At 31.9% G+C, this 20,957-nt stretch overlaps 9 protein-coding genes across 9 annotated transcripts, besides 1 other annotated feature; 5 read left to right on the top strand and 4 right to left on the bottom strand.

Moving 5' to 3' along the window:
• Window positions 1–1,616: 1,616 nt before the first annotated feature.
• On the top strand, window positions 1,617–2,747 carry TVAGG3_0890190 (pectin lyase-like family; the record flags this gene model as incomplete). Its single annotated transcript, XM_001321290.1, has 1 exon — window positions 1,617–2,747. The coding sequence occupies one exon, from the start codon at window positions 1,617–1,619 to the stop codon at window positions 2,745–2,747; it is 1,131 nt and encodes a 376-aa protein (XP_001321325.1).
• Window positions 2,748–2,853: 106 nt separating this feature from the next.
• On the top strand, window positions 2,854–4,549 carry TVAGG3_0890180 (protein ubiquitination; the record flags this gene model as incomplete). The annotated part of the gene is made up of 1 exon (XM_001321291.1): window positions 2,873–4,258. The coding sequence occupies one exon, from the start codon at window positions 2,873–2,875 to the stop codon at window positions 4,256–4,258; it is 1,386 nt and encodes a 461-aa protein (XP_001321326.1).
• Window positions 4,550–5,157: 608 nt separating this feature from the next.
• Window positions 5,158–6,959, top strand: TVAGG3_0890170 (uncharacterized protein; the record flags this gene model as incomplete). Its single annotated transcript, XM_001321292.1, has 1 exon — window positions 5,164–6,489. The coding sequence occupies one exon, from the start codon at window positions 5,164–5,166 to the stop codon at window positions 6,487–6,489; it is 1,326 nt and encodes a 441-aa protein (XP_001321327.1).
• A 93-nt stretch (window positions 6,960–7,052) lies between these two features.
• On the bottom strand, window positions 7,053–9,135 carry TVAGG3_0890160 (dolichyl-diphosphooligosaccharide--protein glycosyltransferase subunit family; the record flags this gene model as incomplete). Its single annotated transcript, XM_001321293.2, has 1 exon — window positions 7,075–9,117. The coding sequence occupies one exon, from the start codon at window positions 9,115–9,117 to the stop codon at window positions 7,075–7,077; it is 2,043 nt and encodes a 680-aa protein (XP_001321328.1).
• Window positions 9,136–9,250: 115 nt separating this feature from the next.
• TVAGG3_0890150 (spectrin binding) lies at window positions 9,251–10,793 on the bottom strand (the record flags this gene model as incomplete). Its single annotated transcript, XM_001321294.1, has 1 exon — window positions 9,498–10,793. One exon carries the CDS (start codon window positions 10,791–10,793, stop codon window positions 9,498–9,500), a length of 1,296 nt encoding a protein of 431 aa, XP_001321329.1.
• Window positions 10,794–10,857: 64 nt separating this feature from the next.
• Window positions 10,858–12,563, bottom strand: TVAGG3_0890140 (uncharacterized protein; the record flags this gene model as incomplete). Its single annotated transcript, XM_001321295.1, has 1 exon — window positions 11,183–12,256. The coding sequence occupies one exon, from the start codon at window positions 12,254–12,256 to the stop codon at window positions 11,183–11,185; it is 1,074 nt and encodes a 357-aa protein (XP_001321330.1).
• A 468-nt stretch (window positions 12,564–13,031) lies between these two features.
• Window positions 13,032–13,601, top strand: TVAGG3_0890130 (uncharacterized protein; the record flags this gene model as incomplete). Its single annotated transcript, XM_001321296.2, has 1 exon — window positions 13,032–13,601. The coding sequence occupies one exon, from the start codon at window positions 13,032–13,034 to the stop codon at window positions 13,599–13,601; it is 570 nt and encodes a 189-aa protein (XP_001321331.1).
• A 220-nt stretch (window positions 13,602–13,821) lies between these two features.
• Window positions 13,822–14,593: a mobile genetic element.
• Window positions 14,594–14,739: 146 nt separating this feature from the next.
• On the bottom strand, window positions 14,740–15,496 carry TVAGG3_0890110 (uncharacterized protein; the record flags this gene model as incomplete). Its single annotated transcript, XM_001321297.2, has 1 exon — window positions 15,027–15,371. The coding sequence occupies one exon, from the start codon at window positions 15,369–15,371 to the stop codon at window positions 15,027–15,029; it is 345 nt and encodes a 114-aa protein (XP_001321332.1).
• Window positions 15,497–16,458: 962 nt separating this feature from the next.
• Window positions 16,459–19,459, top strand: TVAGG3_0890100 (proprotein convertase subtilisin/kexin-related family; the record flags this gene model as incomplete). The annotated part of the gene is made up of 1 exon (XM_001321298.1): window positions 16,463–19,426. One exon carries the CDS (start codon window positions 16,463–16,465, stop codon window positions 19,424–19,426), a length of 2,964 nt encoding a protein of 987 aa, XP_001321333.1.
• Window positions 19,460–20,957: the final 1,498 nt, after the last annotated feature.

The raw sequence follows: 20,957 nt of genomic DNA, 5'->3' as shown, positions 1-20,957 counted from the left end.
TTTATTCGTCCTACGAGAGAATGATCTTCACCATTCAAAGCTCTTTCTTTACGTACAGTCCACTCAAGTGAGCAAAGACAAATAAAATTTATAAAATCAATTTTGAAAAGTTTACAAAGTCATATTATTTTTCAACCTGACAAGAATAATAGAATGTATTGTTACTTATAAACATTTCTTCAGAAAATTATTCGTCCATACAATTCAAAATTGAATACATCACAAAAAATGCTTGTTTGTTTTTTTCTCAAATCTGGAAGCAAAAATTCCAGATATCACTCTTATTCGTTAAATATTCGGTCATACTTATATCTTCTTGCCAAAGGATTACATAGAAATGACTACATTTCATCAAAATATTTCAAATATTTATTTTCTTCATTATTTGCCATATCAGAGTCATACAATCACTTACAGTTTCAACAACTTATTAACCATGCCTTTAAAATAAGATTTACTTTTATATTTTTAATCAATTTGAAATATTATCCAAAATTAAGTATATTAGAAGAACCCAATTGTTAAATCATATTTTAGCAGTTACACAAACTATTTACTAAATCAAAATGTACTATAATGTATTTTGATTTAGAAAAAAATTCATTTCTTTGATATCTGATTTATATTGGAGTTTTCTTTATTTCGTTGAATAGGCTTCAATAATACTGCGTATGAATAAAAAGATCGTTTCATTGAATTTGACACATCATTCCGAAATAATATATTTTCTTAACTTTACAAAAAGCTGATAAATTCTAAATTCTAAAATAAAAGCTGTAATCTTCTGCCACACTATAACAGCACACCATATTTGAAATAAAAACAGATCGATAAAACCGTAATTTTTATTAACGATTTTAACCATTTTAATCGTTTTTAATTCAAAAAATAATGTTTGCAATTATATATATCCTTACATTATAATAAATATTTAAAATGTCAATTTTCTGAAAAAGTGTAATCAGATAAAAAAATTTGATTGAAAATCACTTTTAGAGGAAATGATAATATCAGACACTGATTTTCGAACACCACAAATCATACCTGAAAGTATTTGGATCCGAAATTGTGTTTTTATAGGAATTACAGTGAGAGATACAGACGGAATTGCAATTTCGCAGTGGTTTAATGATGTTAAAAAAGATAGCTTCATTAAAATACAATCTACAATATTTCGCAGAATCTGCAGCTATTCGAATAGACCTGCAAAACAAATAAAAACAAGCTGCATTTATACAGAAGCTTCTCACGTAGAAATAACCAAAACATGTTTCAATGAAATTTCCTCAAGCTCGTTCGCTGTTCTATCCGCACAAAACGCAGATGTAGCGATAAATACCACTATCTTTTCAAATATTGAATCTGATACTGTCTGTAGCATATTGAGATCACAAATTTACACTATTAATGAATCCAAGATGTTCGTGAATAGTATTGCGTTTAGTGATTATTCAAATGAAGAAGAAGTCTTTAAATACGCCAAAATTATAAAGTTTGATATATATGATGCAAAGATCGCCTATGGTTCATACATTTCCTTCTCAAATGGAATACTTGATGATTTTTATTTGTTATCTTTGAATAATTCGCTATTCTTTGGTGCATCAATCAACTATATGATAGGACTACGTGGCAAACTACCGTTATTAACTGAAAATATGTATTCAAACAGTACATTTGAACCAGATTTTTTGTTATTCACCGAAAACTCATTTTCTGATACATCAGCACCCAATCCAATTAAGCTCAATGCACATCTAAACAATTACAAATTCAAATTGGATAAATGTGATCCGCCAAAATTAGAAAATTTTTCCGTAATTAAGCAAGAAATCAACGCTCCAATAAAAACATTAATGATGTATCCTACTGTGGACATCATTGAATGCAATTTCTTATATTTATACGAAAATTCCACGGCTCCTGCAATAGTTACTTACAGATGTGACAATGTAACAATAGAAAGCTGCTCTTTTCAATATCTAACATCATCTGTAAGGTCTGACTACTACGGTGAAGCTGCTTTTCTCACAGATCACGCAAGAAATACAATTATGTCAAAATGTTGTATTTCAAATTGCCAAGGAGTTAAAATAGGATATCTGAGGTATGGCGTTGTCTCCGTTTTTAATCAAACTTCGGTTTTTGACTCATTTGGCCAAAGATTTTTCGAATTTGACTGTCAAGATACGACTTTGAAAGAAGTCAATGCTTCAAATAACAGGGCAACCACTCATCTCATATTATTTAACTCTGTCAGGACGAAAACGTTAATAAGTCATATTTTGAATTGTAATTTCGAAAATATCAACTGTCTAAGCTCAGTATTTATCTATGAAACAAACAGTGGAAGTGATTTATTGGTATCTAAAACAATTTTTAAAGATATTCCTCACAACTCTCCACAATTATTTAGTTTATCAATGGAAAGTGCTCCTCTCTATGTTTCACAGTGTTATTTCTACCAACCAAAAATAAATATTTCAAACTACAACGAATCAATTCTTAAAATAACTGATACAATCCAAGAAATCAAAGGAAGTGTATTATCCTTCAAGTTATTTAATGCTTGTGAAGTTAAGAAAGGAATACACTTCGGAAGACGTCATATTCTTGTAATAAGTATTTGTGCCGGCATTTTAGTGTTAACTCCGGCTGTTGTTTATGCACTTTACTGGAGAAAACGTACAAAAGTGTTTCTTGAGAGACTGGATCTTGACAGAACACTTACTACTGATTTCGGATAATTTTTTAACTTTTTTTTTAATTTGTTTGTAATTTCTTGAATAAACATAATCAATATATGTATTTGATTAACCTATAAATAAAAATTCCACAAAGTAATATGAATATCCCCGATTTTAATGAGCTAATGAATGCATTTAGCGATATAATTTCTTCAATCAATGCTTTATATAAGCTCAATACAGCTGATGAAGAGGTTCTCGAAAAGATATACCAAGATTTAAAATTCAAAGTAATTGAAACAAAACAGCTTCCACCAGATACTGTACTCGAAATGATAGGAAGAGTAGCAAAATTCAGAAACCGCTATATCAAATCATACTGGTACATTTTTCAAAAACTTGACTTAGAATATTTGATAAATACAGGAAAAAATACTACAGAGCCTATTAAACTATTTCTTTACAATGATAGTACTATAGATGAGTTAGATTTTCATGAAGAAAACACAATTTACAAGGCAATTATGGATAATAACGTGAAATCATTTGCAAGATTCATAGAAGAAGACGGATTTGATAAAGACAAAAAGCTTATCCATGATTTATATCCATATGCAGACACAGGATACACAATACTTGAATTATGCTGTCATCATGGCGCTTTAGATTGTTTCAGATGTTTCAGATCGAAATTTGATGTAGAAATTACCAAAGAATGCGTTGAACTTGCATTCTTTAGTGATAATCCAGAAATCTTGAATGAATGCTTTAAGTATATTAAACCAGATGAAGATACAATGAAATATGCAATTCTTTCACATAACCTCGATTTCGTGATTTATTTGATGAATAATTTCAATTTAGAAATTGATTTGGATACCTGCACAGCAACAATAAATTACGAAGCTTTCTTCGTTTATTTGGATCAGACAAAAGAAATCAATAAATGTCTTTTCTATTCTCCTGGTTTTCATAATCCTTCATTATGCGAATATTTACTAAATCATGGTGCAGATATAAATGCTCAAGTAGAATTTGAAGCAACAGCTCTTAATAGAGCAACTCAAATCGATTCAACTATAATTCTAGAATATCTTTTTTCTAAGGGCGCTGATCTTACTCATAAAGATTATGCCAAAAAATCACTTATTCATTATGCTGCTTATTTTGATAGTCCGAATGTTGCAGAAATTCTCATTTCTAAGGGAGCAGATCTCACTGAAAAAGATGATCATGGAAACACTCCACTTCATTATGCTGTTTTAAATAGCTGTGTTAACGTAATGAAAATTATTCTTTCACATGAGATTGATGTCAATGCGAAAAATAATGAAGGAAAAACTCCTGTCCATTATGAATCATATTGGAGTCGAATGGAAATATTGGATTTACTTCTTGCTCATGGAGCTGATATAAATGCTAAAGATAACGAAGGAAGAACTGCTCTTCACGTAGCAGCCATTAAAAACAATTCAAAAGTTGCAGAATACCTCATCACACATGGTGCAGACATCAATATTTTGGATAATGAAAACAAGACTGCTAGGGTTGTTAAAAATATCAAAAATTAGCGTTTTGAAGACACCATGGTGTCTTATAATTTTCCCTTCCTTATTGGCGTGTAGAAATAAATGCGCCAATAGATTGAAGAAGAAGAATTGTTTTTCTCTTAATGAACTTTAAGCAAAACGGCTGTTTCAGTCATTAATTCTTAAAAATAAAAAGGGTAAAAACTAAATACAATGGGTAAAATTCAATAGTGTCTGTGCTATCGTTCAATTTGAAGGTGTCTTTTGAAACCGCAAGACACATTGAATTTTTGAATAGTGTATTATGGTTTGACAGACACCAATGAAAAAAATAAAATGATATTTATTTTAAATATATAAGATCCTTATATAAAATATAAATATTTTATCGTTTTATTTTCTTGTTTTAGAAATGTTTTTTATTGAAAAATCAATAAAACTAACTCCAAAATAAAATTTTTGATTTAAAGACACTATGATGACACCAGGCAAATCTTCCAAGACACCTATCGTCGGGAATCTAACAACCCTAAAGACTGCTATTCAATATGCACAAGAAAATAACAACAACGAAACTGCTGAAGTTCTCATTTCTCATGGTGCAAATAAAAAAGTTATTGCCTTAAAATATCCCTTTTTATGCTTGTATCAGACAATGAATAGAAATTTCTGTGATAATCTTAGTTTTTCTTGCATATATTCATTCATTATACCGACAAAAACATTGAAACATGTTTTAGTTTATATAATGCCTTCAACTGTATATAATGTTGATATCAAATTTTACAACTTCTTTTTTTTAATGATATTCCGGATAGATCTCTCATAGAAAGAGTATATAACAAAATTTCTATTCAAATAGTCCAATAACATTACGTAGGGAGCGCGTATAACCGTTTTTTGATAATTTTCAAAAGTTAATTTTTTTTGGACTTATTTTATTAGGAATGATTATGAATACAGAGAACGAAACCACTCTAGAAGAGGCCCCATCTAAGTTACCGCACATCCCAACTACTCAATTCCTTTTAGAGCAAATTAATTTTCCTCAATTAGTAATTCTTTTCTCATGCTTATTATATTTCATAATCTTTCGTTCTGCAAATACAGTTGAATATCGAAAATTCCATCGTTGCTCACCTGATTTAAATTATTCATTTCTTCATCTCGACATCCAAATTGACAAGTTCACTAAACTACATCGCAAACTTATTGTATGGATAGCAGGTGAGCTTTCTGCAAAGTATGCTTTAGTAGAAAAAGTTCCAATTCGTTATTCTTACTCAACTACATTTTTCAACAATAAAACATCTATCAGCTCATATAATGCACCTATGAAGCAAGATTACTTCAACTTTAGCTCCAATATATTATCGAAAAATCTGTATTTGTCTGATATAATTCTGAATTCTTCATTTACAGCAATAAATCTCCATTTAATACTCAAATTTAATTTCAGAAGCTTCAATGGTGTCCATCTCTTCTATGCATTTGATACAGATCCATCACCTCGCGTAACAACATTTTTACAAGTTTCAATTTCGATTTTAACAGCTGCACTTACACTTAATTTCATAATTAGATCCATCCCATCAACAGATTTATTCACAAAAATTACTCTTCCAATTCTTGGCTTCATATCTACGCTGGCTTTCATTCCTTATTCATTATTCTTGAACGAAAAGTATAGCACATACATACCATTTATTGCTACATCAATAATGGTCTCTTTATTACGCTATTTCATTGCATCCGAAATTCAACTCGAAGATCAAAAGCCAGATTCAAATAACACAGTCCAAAATGTACTGTTAATAGTGTTATTCGCCATTTATTCTATAATTGAAATCATTTTCGGTTTTAATAATTTTGATAATGAATTTTTATGCAATACTATATTAGTTGCTGTCAGTTACGCTTATGCAGCAATTTCTATTGCTATTTCTTTACTCGCATTCAGCAGAGTCAAGAGACCTTATCCAAAACGGCTAATTTACAGTTTAATCTTCGAGTTTCTTGCGAATTTCCTTTCATTCAGCGATCAGGACTACAGAGGTGTTTCTCGTGCTATCAGATTCCCTATTTCCAGAACATTATCTTATGGAGCAGCGAATATCTTCATTGTTTGCTATATTCTCATCTTTTTCCAGACAAACTCACACACAGGATACTCAATGATCTCATCAGAATCAGATGGTTCCGCTCCAAAAATCGATGCTTTTCCATCTCTTGAAACATCTGAAGATATCGTCCAAATTCAGACCGAGAATTGATTATAATGCATATGTTTGTTATTTATATTGATTTTATTTAGAATTTTGTTATATAATTTTTATATAATTTTTATTTGACTTTCGTTGACCATAAATCAACGAAATACCATAGGTTATTAATACTGTTATATTATGTTTTGGTATATCTTTGACAGAAAAGTACTTCTTAGTACAATAATTATCCCAAAAATATTGTAAAATGTAATTGTTTATATTCAATGAATATTTTTAAAAATTTTATGGATTCTATTCATTACTTTTCTGCTCTAAATCAAAAACTAGAAAATCTTTCTTGACCAAACAATGAAAATGAAATCGGTTTCATACAGCCAAAATTACATATGAGAAAATGATAAAGAAAGGAAATGAAAACAAGAAAGAAAGATATCGAAAGAAAGGGAAAGAAGGAAAAAGAAAGAAAAAGAAAGAGGGAAAAAGAAGTAAAAAGAAAGAGAAAGAAGGAAAAAGACGGAAAAAGAAAGGGAATGAGAAATGTGTGTTTGCAAAGGAATCATTCACTATATTTGCTCAATCTCAATAATTATAGAAAATAAAAAGTAATTATAAAAATTATGTTGTGTATGTTTAGTAAACCCTGTTCCATTGAGGATCAGGCAAAACCTTGTAGATTCTAACAATCCAGTTCTTAGAAGAGAAAGCTTCTTCAAACAACTTAAACTTGAAGTCCAAACCTTCAACAATAGCAGTTTTTCTTGCAATATCGTAGTTACGTAATCCAGGTTGAATCTGATAATCCTTGAAGTTGTAGTAGCACATCTTAAACATCATTGAGTGAGTCATATTATCTGTCTGTATCTGGCCAACAATTGGATATCCTTCCTTCTTCTGGAACATTGAACCAGAGATGTTGTGGAATGTCTGGTTAGCGATCTTTGGCATCCACATGAACTTGTTGATATCATCACCATCGTATCCAGAAGCACCTCCGAAAATGACCAACAAGTACTTCATGTTCATCATTCTCGCCAATCTCCATGATACAGGTTCAGGAGATCCCATTGTCATGCCAATGATACCGATGTGAGTGAAGTTGTTCGTGTTACCATCAGCCATACAGCCGCGACCACCCATTGAAGTGATCTGATAGCCATAGTCCCACCAACTCATTACTTTGTCATCTCTGTGTGTATTCTCCCACAACCATCTGTATCCTTCTCTGTAATCATCTGATGATTCCTGTCCGCGAGGAGTAGTCACCCAGAAGTGGATGTGGTCTGATGAATAACTGAAGCAGGCTAACCATACAGAGTGATACAAAGAGAACAATGAAATCATGCCAAGTGATGTGACAGCCAAGTAGCCAATCATCTGTCTCTTTCTCATTGCAATCTTGATAATCGAGTGCATGGCAATGCCGCCGATGTAGACACATGCAGGAGAGAAAACAAGGACAAGACGGACCATGATGGAACCGAAGTAGAGTGTGGAAAGACCGTAGATAAGAAGAAGCATCGAGGCTTCAGTCTTTTGGAAGTTTTTGATCGTAATTTGATCTTTAATTACGAAATAACAGCCAGCAGGGAACAATGACATGAAGAAGGCGCATTCCATGAAGTACGAGGACCACGAGGATGGCTGGTGTTCGGCAACTGATGCAATGATTGGAATGTTTTTAGTGGCATAACTTGGATCAAACATAAGAAGAAGACGGCCGGAAAAGTCGCCAACAAGACCAGTAGAAAGGAGGATGGTGATCACGAAGAAACTCAATGGAAGCATGCAAAGTAAAAGGACAGTGATGGTTGTGAATGTTTTTGAGGTAAATTTGTCATGGATAAAGGTAAAGAAGCCCCAAACTTGGATGCCGAAAAGAGTAGCAATCATAGCAAAGTGCTCTGGCTTGGAAAGAATCTTCTCGTGAATGAATGGAATCTGGACAATCAAAATTAAGCTGACGATCGACCAAATGCTGTAGGTAACGTGTAAGCGCCATGAATAACGGCCAATGGCAATAAGTCCAACGGTGAAAAGTGGAATGGCGTTAGCAACAAAAACATATCCACCCCATGTGAGGGCCATGTAAGCAAATGAGAAGGCGGAGAAGATGGACAATAAGATGGAGGCGTTCTTAAGTGCATAAACAAAGGAGAACAGGGCAAGTAACATAATGAAAAGAGCAATGCACTCATAATCGTAGGATCCGGCAACGGAACGTGAAATAAAGCCTGTAATGAATGAAGCTAAGAATGAGAAAACACAGCCAAGTGATGAGTCATAGATCAATTGTCCGAATAAAAATGAAAGTAAACATGTTAATGTAGCAAAAATTGGACCCATGTGAACACAGATATAAAGTAATGGGATCTTGATGTGGAAGTAATCAAGAACACGCTTGAAAAGTACTGATGTGTACATAAGGCCAGGATATGATGTTTCACCAACAGGACGGCCTTGTGGATACCATGAAATATTATCGTACCAACCTAAAAATTCATAAAAACCATGCTGGTCGATGTATTGTGAGCATCTCCAGTTGAAATGAGGATCAAATTCGTGAATGATTGGCTCATTGATGACATTTGAGAAAAGCCTAATCAAAACTGAAAGAATGCATGATAAAATGACAATCAAAAGCTGAATAGTTTTCCTAGTCGAGCTGATTCCCATTTTTTTGAATTTTTTTTCTCACTTTCGAAATTAAAAATTCTAAAATACTAACTGTTGATATATTCATAAATTTTGTTTCTCACTTAAATCTTCAAAATATTGTTCGGCAAAAATGAAAATTTAGAAAATGCTTTTAATAAATTCCATTAAATCAGTATATCATCTATACAATTATTATGCGCTAACTACGCATATGTTACATCTAGATATAGAGATGCTAAATACCAAAGGAAATCGATGGCAAATTAATTTTCCCAGAAGAAAGAGAAGATACAGCAAGAAATTTCATCGAAGCTGCAGCAGATTGAATCTCAATGAAGAAAAATAATTTTTTTTTATTTTAATGACAGTTTGGATGAGATATAAATATTCAAAGATAATTAAATTTTTATTAATTGACCTTTGAAATCAAAAATAAGAATTTGCAAATAATCATGACCACTTGAAGTCTTTCCTGTTTGTGTTAATTTGAATGATACAAAATATTCGTTTGTTTGAAGTGGAAATTCTTTGATTTCAGACCTCTTAAATTCATAATATTTATCATTATCTAATACAACAGTTGTTCCATCTTCTTTGATTCCTTCTAACTTCCATCTTCTCAATAAATACTTATTATCAGTTACTCTAGATTGTAACATATAATTTGTTGGTTTTAATTTATATCCTTTTAGATCAGCTTTTATCCAAGAATTAGGCAAATCATTAGTATAGAAATCAACATCATTTCTATAAGAATTTATATCTGATAAACTTCCATCTGCAACAGATGAAGCTGTAAATTCCATTTTAATTTCTTTATAATCTACTAACTTAGCCCCATCAACATCAAAAGAGTTAATTGATATTGTAAATTGATTTTTAATTAAAGGTTTTTCGAATAATGAAATAGGCCCATTTGAGATTTCAACATTTTCTCTGAGAATTGAATGATAATTCTTTAATGTTTCGTTATATATAGGGAGAAGAACTCTTTCGAATGAATGTTCAATACAAAAGTTATAAATTGTGTCATAAATTTCTCTTGTACAAAATGCCAATTTGATGTATCTAAATAAATCAAAGAATGTATCATTTATATTGCAGATTGATAAAAGTAACAAAGATAGATGATCTTCGTTGTCGATCTTTAATTCATCAGAGGTAATGATTTTTTCACAAAATTCATAGCCATTTTTTGCGAAATGTTCAATGATTTCATTGTCATCTAAACAATATAAATGTGATGAAATGAATCTAATGCATTCGTTTTCTGTTATAATATCATTTTCTAAAACTGAAATTTCATATTTTTGAAAAACGTTTTCTTTTGTAATAGTTTTGTCTAATTTAACATGTTCTGAATATATTTGTATGAATATTTGATTTCCAAAATGTTTTCCAATTTCAAACAAATCATGATAATGTGGTTCATCTTCTTCAAATTCAAGTTTTCCTGTTTCAAGAAACTCTGAAAGTATGTCAATTGAATCTTTACATTTGAGATCTAGATTTGCCTCAAACGATGATATCGATTTATTAATAATGCACTTTTCTTGTATTAAATCTGAAAAACAAACTGCGGAAGATTTCTTTGTTTTGATTATTCGTCCATTGATATTGATGTTCAATCGTCCATATTCTGTAAGAATGCCAACACGCTTTAATTCTCTGCATGATTTCGTTATTTGAACCATAAAAAAAAATCCAACACCGATATTACAATGCCTTTCTTGTAAAATCAATAGAGGGTGTGTTCTCCTCTGTATATCTTTGTCATTTTATTTTTCAAAAATGAACTTATCTAAAACAAACATTTAGTCATAGGATATTAAATATCATACAAAACAAAGTGACAATAGTAGTGTAATGCTGTCAAGCTTGTGATAGCATTTTTCGTCAGATGTCCAATTCATTTTTTTTTAAGAAATCGAACTAATATCAAGATACAAAAAAACTATCATCAGTTTTTCCAAACAAAAATATACAAATGATAAAATATCAAGCTCGGCGGGTCGTAAAATGTTCAAGATACGGATATTAAAAGAACATTTTGTATCTGTTTTCTATTTTCAAAAAAATTGAATTAAAGCTTACAAAGAGCTAAATATAGACGATCCCAATAGTAACCAAGGTCATCAGGGTTATTGTTCATCATTTTCTCTGCGTTTTTAAGGAACTCAAGCTTTCCTATCTGGTAAGTACCTGACCAACTAATAATTTGATTGAATTTAAGTATTTGAGAAATACATAAACTCAATTCTCCTGGAACTGAGTTGAGATATTCTTCAGGAATCTTGCATTTTGGAAGAGAATCAAATTGCTTTTCAGTGAGTAATTCATAATGAAGTTTATCTGTAAATCCACGTCCAACAAGAACAGATGTTTGCGTTCCTGGTATATATTGACCTAATTTGTCAGATATCTTGGCTAATATTTCATCAGAAGTGATTCCAACTGAATAGGAAACATACCATAGACTATCACTACCTGATTTAACTAAATTCTCTGCAAATTTCCTTGAGATTAAAATTCCAGAACTAGTTAAAAGCATTTGGAAGAAATATCGTTCTTCAACGCAACTTCCAGTCATAAATATTTCATACTCAGGGTTGTGCGAATTCATAATCCTAGAAACCCATTCAAAGAATCGATCAACATGGATATATGCAGCATCTCCTATGATAAAGATCCATCCTGCATCTGTTCTATTTAATGTCATGCTAAGAGCATTATATAGCAAGTAAGCGCTTGGATTTATTTTTTGTTTGGGGATTTCGGGAATTGTAATTGACGAAAGATTACATTCTTGGTTAGTCCATGCATTTACTGAATACATTTCTACACCATCAACTTTCGGATTCTTGATGAATTTATCCACCCATTGATTTTTCATTATACAATGGTAAGGATTTGATTCATATTCGCTATCTATGATCATAACATAAAGCTTTTCGTTTGCACTACTATTTGATAGTTTCTGAGGAGGAGGATTTTCGCCTAATTTCCAGATTGGCTTCTTCGGAATGTAAATTTTGCGATTTTCTTTAACTTTTGTTGGACTTTTTGGTTTTGTAGATGCCAAAAATATAAAAATAACTAGAACTGGTATAGTCATCCATATAAGAATGCCTGAGCGGAGTTTGGATGAAGGAGGCATTAGTTACCCCCTGTTTTAAAATAAAGGACCCCAATAAATCATATGTATTGCATTTTTGATATTATCTTGTGTTTAACTCTCTAAACAAAGAGGAATATTATAGGAAATCGATTCCAATTTATGATGTTTTGATAGATTTAAATAAAAATATTTGTTTTTTGTTCCAGATTGCATTCTTTTGACATTAATAAGCTATAAAATCAATATTATGATCTAGAGCACATTTAGGTTCGCCTAATCTCATTGTAAATGCCAAAATCAAGAGTGTTTTACATTCTGTTTATTTAAACCCATGCGTATATTTGCACACATGAACTAATGGATTAGATAGCAATAATTTGCACATTTCGTTTTTCCATTTGAACGACAATCGTCGTGTAAAATATTGAAAATTAAAGTTAATAGAATATGCATATAATCAATAGTACACAAATCTACAAATGGGAATTAAATTGAGGAAACTCAGTTAAAGTTTTTCCATCTCAAATTTTGTTTATGAAAAATATTCTATGAGTTCTATCAAAACACAAAATGCAATTATTATAAATATTGATTAACACATAACGATAATCAAGTCGTAAAAAAGCCATAAGCATTCAAAATATTTGAGAGCGCGTTTTGACCAATCTGACAAATCTATTGTTTCAAATTTCAAATAAATTATCATAGCTTTCAAATTAAAAATAATCTATATAATATTATAATCTATTTTATCCACAAATATTTTTCATAAACTTCCTCACAATTATAAATTGATTTTATGCAAAATTTCTCAATGCAGGAATATTATTTGAACTCTGAAAATATAGTCGAACCTTATTCATCAAGCCTCAATTGTGAATCCTTCAGAATCAATGATGGTTATCGAAAGAAAAAAGATTCCAAAAAAGAATTGAAGATGAAATCAATTAATCCATATGATGACTTTTCATGTGAATCATCTATTGAATGTGATTATATTGTTCCATCTCCATTTGAAAACCATTCATTGAAACAATTTGATGTTCCAGCTCCAGAAATTGCTGTCAATACATCATATGTATATCAAACAAAAGATGGAAAGGTTTTAGTCTTGAATCACCCATTACCCGATGGATTTTCCATCGAATTCATTTTCGATGGAGGTGAGCATTCTCATCACAGAAGACATAGACATGGTTTCAGATATAACAAGAATCTTCTTAAGGATATACTTTCTTACATTGGTGTTTCAATTTGCCCTATTTCAGGATTACCAATTTATTTTTGCAACCATAAGAAGAGGCCATGCTTTGCCAGGCGAATCTTAAAGTTCATGATGGCTAGTTTTGTTATTTTAGGTTTCATTTTGTTTATTGCTGTTTAATTTCTAAATTTGTTTGTATATTTTTATTAATTTTAATAAGATTTTTAAAAACTTTTTGAACATCATATGCGTCATATGATTTTCTATATTGATGCCATAAACAAAATCCGTAATCAGAAGATAATCATCAAAACTTCATTTATTTACACTTGTATGCTTCAATCAAACAAAACTTTCTTATTTTAGACCTTGTTTGATGCATGAAAATCGAATTTCAAAGGAGTGCGGGACAAATTTGCCAAATGTCACTTTTCAATAACCTTAAATTACGCTTTTCTATTTTTTAAAAAATAACCTTAAATTATATTTGAAGAAATTATGTCTATGATATATGTTTTATGCTAGAATCTTGGAGTTTTCATGCACTACACAAGAGCTCCAAGGTTCCAAGAGTGAATGCTCAATAGCAATTATAGAGATGTACCTTTTCAAAATGACTTTTACTGATTAAATTTAATCAATAGAAGACATTTTGAAAAGGTACCTCTACAATTAGATATACAAGAGATTCAAAGCTTCATTTCAGATAGATTTGAAACTTTGAAACTCTTGGTAGATTTTGAGTGAATGCTGACAATCATCTTTGAGAAGGTTTTCTTAAAGAAAACCTTCTCAAAGAGGTTTCTCAGGAGCCCTGAGGCTCCCTTTCGTAATGATTGGGAGCCTTGGGGCTCCTGAGACGAAGAATGGCTTCGCCGAATCTTTGATCAGCAGAGGCCAAATGAAAAGGCCTCTGCTGATGGATTCTCAGGAGCCCTGAGGCTCCCTTTCGTAATGATTGGGAGCCTTGGGGCTCCTGAGACGAAGAATGGCTTCGCCGAATCTTTGATCAGCAGAGGCCAAATGAAAAGGCCTCTGCTGATGGATTCTCAGGAGCCCTGAGGCTCCCTTTCGTAATGATTGGGAGCCTTGGGGCTCCTGCAGCAGAGTATCGCTCCGCTCCATTAATTTTTTTTAAAAAAAGTGCCGTGTGGCAAATTTGTCCTGTTCCCAATTTCAAAGAAGAACCTTTAAAGATTAAAAGTAAAATCTTCTTATATCTTATTTTACCTATAGTCTTATCAAAGAGGATATTGAGCTATTTCATAAGAATAGAAAAATCAGTATAAAAAAAAGATAAAAATTTAAAACTTTGACGGTTTTTATTCAAATTCCTTGAAATTTGAAGATAAGAACGCTACTTCCCCTCAGGAAAGACGACTAGTGAGAGTGGCTTCAATGCCCCTCCGAGGTGACCGGCCCTCTTCGGGATTATTCCAGGCAAGAAAGTACAGCCTCCCCGCACTGAACGGGTGGCCAATTCCGCTCAGTGGTGGGAGCGCTAGGACTTTCTTATCCGGAATAATGGTCTCCAATTCGAAACATTGAAACTCACCCTCCAATAGCCTTCCATTCCAGGACAAATAGCGTCAGTCAGCCCATCAGTTATTCAAACAAGAAGAATGAAAACATGGAGTCTTCATCCTGTGTCTCTTGTTGAAAATAACAAACTGCGCTGCCCTTCCTCCGAGCAACCTCTGGAGGAGCTCTGATCATTTTTCTTTCAGCTTCCGTGTCAAAACGCATTGCTAAGTAGTTGCCGCCTTTGACAGCAATAACCTTCATGACTGCATGCGTGAACTTCCTGTGGTTAACAAGTTCATTATAAGCTGTTGAATTTTCAAGATCAGAGGGAATGCGTTGCTTATCCAGGGATCTCACACCTTGTTGTAGACGTGAGTGGTTCTCCTTGCCTGAGATCCCTTGGTGCCTTTTGTTGGAATACATCATCAAATTGAATCAAAATGTAAACCACTCAAAAACTTTATGGGACTCCGTCTTATGATGATGGCTATTTAATGATCGACTATATTAGTACAACTATTGTCAAAAACAATTTTTAAATAAATCCTGGAAAATATATATTTTTAAAATTTGATCAGTTATTTATCTCGTAGAATTGTTATTATGCATGCAAGAAAGATAATTTATTGACTTTTTAGCGAGTTTTTTATCTCAATAGTACATGAATTAACAATCATTAATTTTGGAATTTGAATTTGCTTTCTCACATTTGCCTTCTTCCATTAGAGTTACTGTTTTCACTTTGCTTGTGTAGCTTGTGGTATAGGTTATGTGACTATGCCCTGATATGAGATTGTGAAGTGAGTAAACCTATCAAAAAACCGGAAGTCATCCTGTTTTATCAAATTCGGGATTTAGAAATCAAATGTAGTAGTAAATTACATTAAAGCAGAATCATTGTGATGGTTATTTAAAATTTACATCAATAAGACAGTAATCAAGAAGCTTACAATATTGAATAAAAAAAAGTCTTTTTATTTTCCATCCAGATCATATATTTTTTAATTATGACAGTGCTTTTTTGACACGTATAGATGAGCTATATAGTAACGGAGATCTATCCTCCTAACTTTACTATATCACATAGTATGGTTGCTGAAAAATTATCATGAAAAAAACTTTCACTATCTTGAGTTTTCGACTAAACGAAGATGCGAATTAAGAAGGATAATTGTCGAATTGAACATAAACACATAAACTTATTTGTATAAACTAGTCTATACGTTAATACTCCTTCTGTGAGATGAAATTTTTAATTTGGGAAGATTAATAGTTGAAAATCACGATTCAATTGACATGAATTTTTATGTGTTATACCAAGCGAATTCTAATCTTGAATAATTCCTAGAATTACGATCTTCTCAACAACGAGATTTCATGGCAGATTATTGATCGGATGATATTTGTTCATAAAATATTTGTAAATATGGTAAGCAACTGAAATTGTAAAAATGATGTAAGGTAAATTGAAATAACGAAGAAATCATCCTTGAAAAAGTGACAATTTCAAAATTTTGATGTTTTTTTATTTTGTATTTTTACGTAGGGTGTTTCCTAACATTGAAAAAGGTGCAAGGAAGCTCCTTTCATCCTCTTCTAGTAGCGGTTGGCATTATATCCATATATTAGACGAAATAAATTTAAATTCAAAGAAAAAACTTTCAATTCCAAACATTTCGGATATATTTTCATATGAGAATCAACAAGCACCAGATCTTTACCTCGCTTATTTGTCAGAAAAAGTATATAATCATCTTAAAAAACACAAAAATCTCGAAATTATTCATGCCGAGAAAGATATAAGCTGCAATTATTCAAATTACCCAGCAGTTGTCAAAGCATGCGATAGTTGGAATCCAAAAAATTCTTTTTCAAAATTGGCAAAAAATATTTTTCTTATAAATTCAATCGAAAACGTTGAAACACTTAAAGATGATGAATGCGTACTATCCTGCCGCTATGTGCCTTACAGAGAATTCCATAATCGCTATTCTACGGGATATATTCAAAGTGGAAAGAATGAACTCAGTTACATTGATGCTACCAGCTACGTTGTACCTAAAACTCTCAACCAAGACAATATCAATGGCAAAGATCAAATAATTACATTTGTTGATAAATTATTAGATTATAACCATGATTTATTAACAGATTCTGCAAATCCTATTGATGGATCGATCAACCAAACTAATTTAAACCACAGAAAAATTGTTAGAATTGATAAATTACCAACATCTACAATTGATACAACAACAGGACACGGAACCCACACGTCTACGATATCTTCTGGCGAATCACAAACTACTACATCAGTTACGAGCTTATACAACGGAATTGCTCCGAAATCAAAAATTTATTTTGTTGATATCAATCTTCTTGATACAAAATCCACAGAAAACCTCCCGTTCTATTTACAAACAATGAAGGAGCTCGGTTCTGGCATTTCTTCAAACAGTTGGGGATATTCGGAATATTTTCCAGAACTAACGCAATATTACGATAATATAGCTTATCAGAACCAAAATATTTTGTTTACTTTCTCTGCAGGTAACAATGGAGGCTCTGTTTCAATCAATTCTCCAGGAGATTCCAAAAATGTTTTAACGGTAGGAGCTTCTTCCGCTCCAAGCATCGCAAACATAGAGAACGGCCAAATAAGTTACTTTTTGACCGATGGAACCCATTCAATTCCTGTTCAATCGGTTCCATCACATTCAATTCCACTTTTAACGAGAGATTCTCCTTTAGTCAGCTATAAAGACCTTCAAATATCAACTACTGCTGCAGATGGTGTTTGTATCTCTGAAAATACTGATGTTTGTTCAGATTTAGAAGCTGCAATTACAGCAAACTCGAGATTATTTGTTTATTCAGGTTCTTTCTGTCAAACGGCACAGAACAATGCAATTGCCGCTGTTGAAATTAATTCTAATGATGTTTCTACGTTGAAAACTTTTTCATCAGTTACATTAACCATAAAAACATCTAATTTGACAACAATTAGCATGTACCAGAACTCTTGTAGAGGACCAACAAAGAATGGCATTGCAAAACCTGAAATTGTAGCTCCAGGAGAAAATATAATTTCTGGATTGCCCGGAGCAACAGGAAATAGCTTTTCTGCACTGACAGCGAGGTCAGGAACATCAATGTCAGTGGCATTGATAAGCGGAGCTGCTTCTTTGATAAGACAATACTTTATGGAGTCCAAATATGACTCAAAAGCCATAACTCCTTCGTCAGCGTTGATAAAAGCGGTACTTGCTAATGGAGCTGTCCAGATTCCATCGATTTCAAGCGTTTCTTCGACGATTTCAGGATATGGAATTCCAAACCTTTCGAAATCGTTCGGAATCCATTCATCTACATCAAACTCAAAACGGTTACTCTCAGAAAATGGAGAAATTTCTGAAGATGAAGAAAATATTATGAGATATCAAAGGAAACCATTAGAATCTGATACTCCATCAGTTTATTTCGTTGATAATGTTAATATTGCCAGCGATTCTTCGCATGTTTACTCGATAATGATAACAAATTCTTCCCAGAACCTAAGTATCACTATGTCATACACTGATGCACCAGTAGATGCAAATTATCCACTTTACGCGGACATTTCTATTTATTTAGAAAAGGATTCTTTGAAATATGTCGGAAATGACCTCGCAAACTTCTCAGAAGAAAGAGCTTCTACAACAGAAAGAATTATTGTCCAAAATCCAGCCGTTGGACAATACAAACTCCATGTTTTCTCCAACGAATTTAATCTCGACGGATCAACATTCCAAATTAGCTATTCCTTGGCAATATCAGGATGTTTCAGTGAAGTAACAAAGTTAACTCAATCGGAATGTCCTAAAAACTGCCAAGGAACGTGTCAAGGAACGAAATGCATTTGTGATAGTTCCCATCTCGGTTATTTCTGCCAAACGGAAGCTCCTTTTGCCAAAGTCAACAAATCCTTCTTAACAACTTCGTATCCAAGAGTTTTCAAGTTTTTCAGAGCGAGTATTCCTGAAAACAGCAATTGGACGGCCAAAGTTACATGCAGCAACACGATAAATGCGAGATTATGCATTTGCGGGCGCTCTATTACCAAATACTGCTTCTGCAACAGGTTTAATACGAAATCTGACATTGAATTGTACGAAAACAAGCAATTGACTGAAGTTTTCATTGCTGTTCAGACATTCTCTGAAAACAATGAGACAATCAAGTTCTTTAATGGAGATATTACGCTTGCAGACAAAGATGATCCAGATGACACGAATTCTACCGATAAAGTCATCAATGGCAATTTGCCAACTGGATCAATCATCGGAATCATCGCTGCTGTTGTTGTTCTGATTGGAATCATCGTTGGACTTGTTATTTACTTGTGGAAGAAGAAAATGTCTGATAAAAAGGTTGAAGCTTCAATTGACGATGATTTCAACAATAACAATGATATCCAGGCAAAGTTGGATTCGATATTCAAATAATTTTATATGTTTTTATTTGTTTTGTAAAATTTAATTAAGTACACTTACTATTTTTATATCTCAGCACTACATATTAGTTCAATTTCTTTAGGAATCAGTTACCAAAAGATTTTTTTTCCTTCATCTATCGGCGCGTAGCGCCGCTAGATGATATATATATAGTGATTGTCTGTTGCTGAAACATAAAATGATTAAGAATCAAAAACCATTTCTAAAAATGTATTTTTTAAGACTTATTTTTGATAGTTTTCACTCAAAAATTTTCATCATATTTGAAATAATATCATATTCTTAATCTGAACTATTTGATTGGTGCTTTGCGCCAATCAAATAGCGAAGAAAATGACTTTTCAAAATATTTATTAATAATTTATTATCAAAAGTCAAAAATCAATTAGAGATTATTATATTACAACAAATTATGAATCGTAATTCGTTAAAATAATTTTGCCGAACAAACAACTAAAATTGTTCTCAAAATTTTATTAGCGGCGCGAAGCGCCACTTCGAAAACGATAGGCAAAAAGTGTCTGAAAAATTGAGAGAAATGCTTTATTTTCATTTCACATTTTCATCATTTCTTAACCAGACTTTTCAATCAAACTTCTAATGCATCACATTGGACTAATGACTTATTGGAGTGCCAGTATACTTTAAAAGATTCTTAATATGTTCATGTAGTTTCAATTTAATTTTAAAAATTCTAAAATTTTAGATTTTAATCTCTAGCAAGTTCTTTGTCATCATATACTTAATTAGTCTTTAGCTTTACAGCTCCTAAATATCATTTTAAATTACAAAATTTCGAATTTAATACTCAAATCAATATCTATGATCGCATCGATATCAAATTACTAAATAAAACTATTAGATTTTCATATATATTACAATTTTTTGATATAGCTTAGATCTATTCTTCATTTGTGAACCAAACTTCAGCTCCAATTTTGTCAATTATCACGTCAATCTAATGCCTTACCGAAGTGTATTCATTTCACAACAAATTCTTAATAAATTCTTTGCTTTCAATATTACATTTGAAAAATCTCTAAAATCACAAATTGTTCTCTAAATTACTTCGATTTAGCTAAAAGTCTATCTTATATTTTACATAATAATCTTTAAAATATAATATTAATCACTCACAATTAAATTTATTTGTATAAACTCATTTCCTATAATCATAATATGTTTATTTTGCCGAAGTTGGCTAGGCTTGCCCTTCGGGCAAGCCTAGCCAACTGAGTCCCGAAATTATATTATATCATATTTGATTTCTTACCTAAAGAATTGTTGCATGTTTATACATTCACCCTACAGATTATTACACTTTATTTAATTCATTCTGACAAAAAGCTTCATGACATGCTTGTCAATTAATTCCTAAATTTAGCACGAAATCTTTAACAAATTGATTAACATATTAAGGTACTATAAATACATTATTAAGACTCGTGGTTCCTTCACAAACACAAAAATTTTAAATGATATTTTGCAGAAAAGAAATGCACTTTCACGTCCATTTCAATAT

This window comes from Trichomonas vaginalis, chromosome VI, assembly GCF_026262505.1.
Source record: "Trichomonas vaginalis G3 chromosome VI, whole genome shotgun sequence".
In the NCBI taxonomy this organism is placed as follows: domain Eukaryota; phylum Parabasalia; order Trichomonadida; family Trichomonadidae; genus Trichomonas; species Trichomonas vaginalis.
Note: the sequence above shows the minus strand (reverse complement) of the source record. Positions and strands in the feature narration are given on the sequence as shown.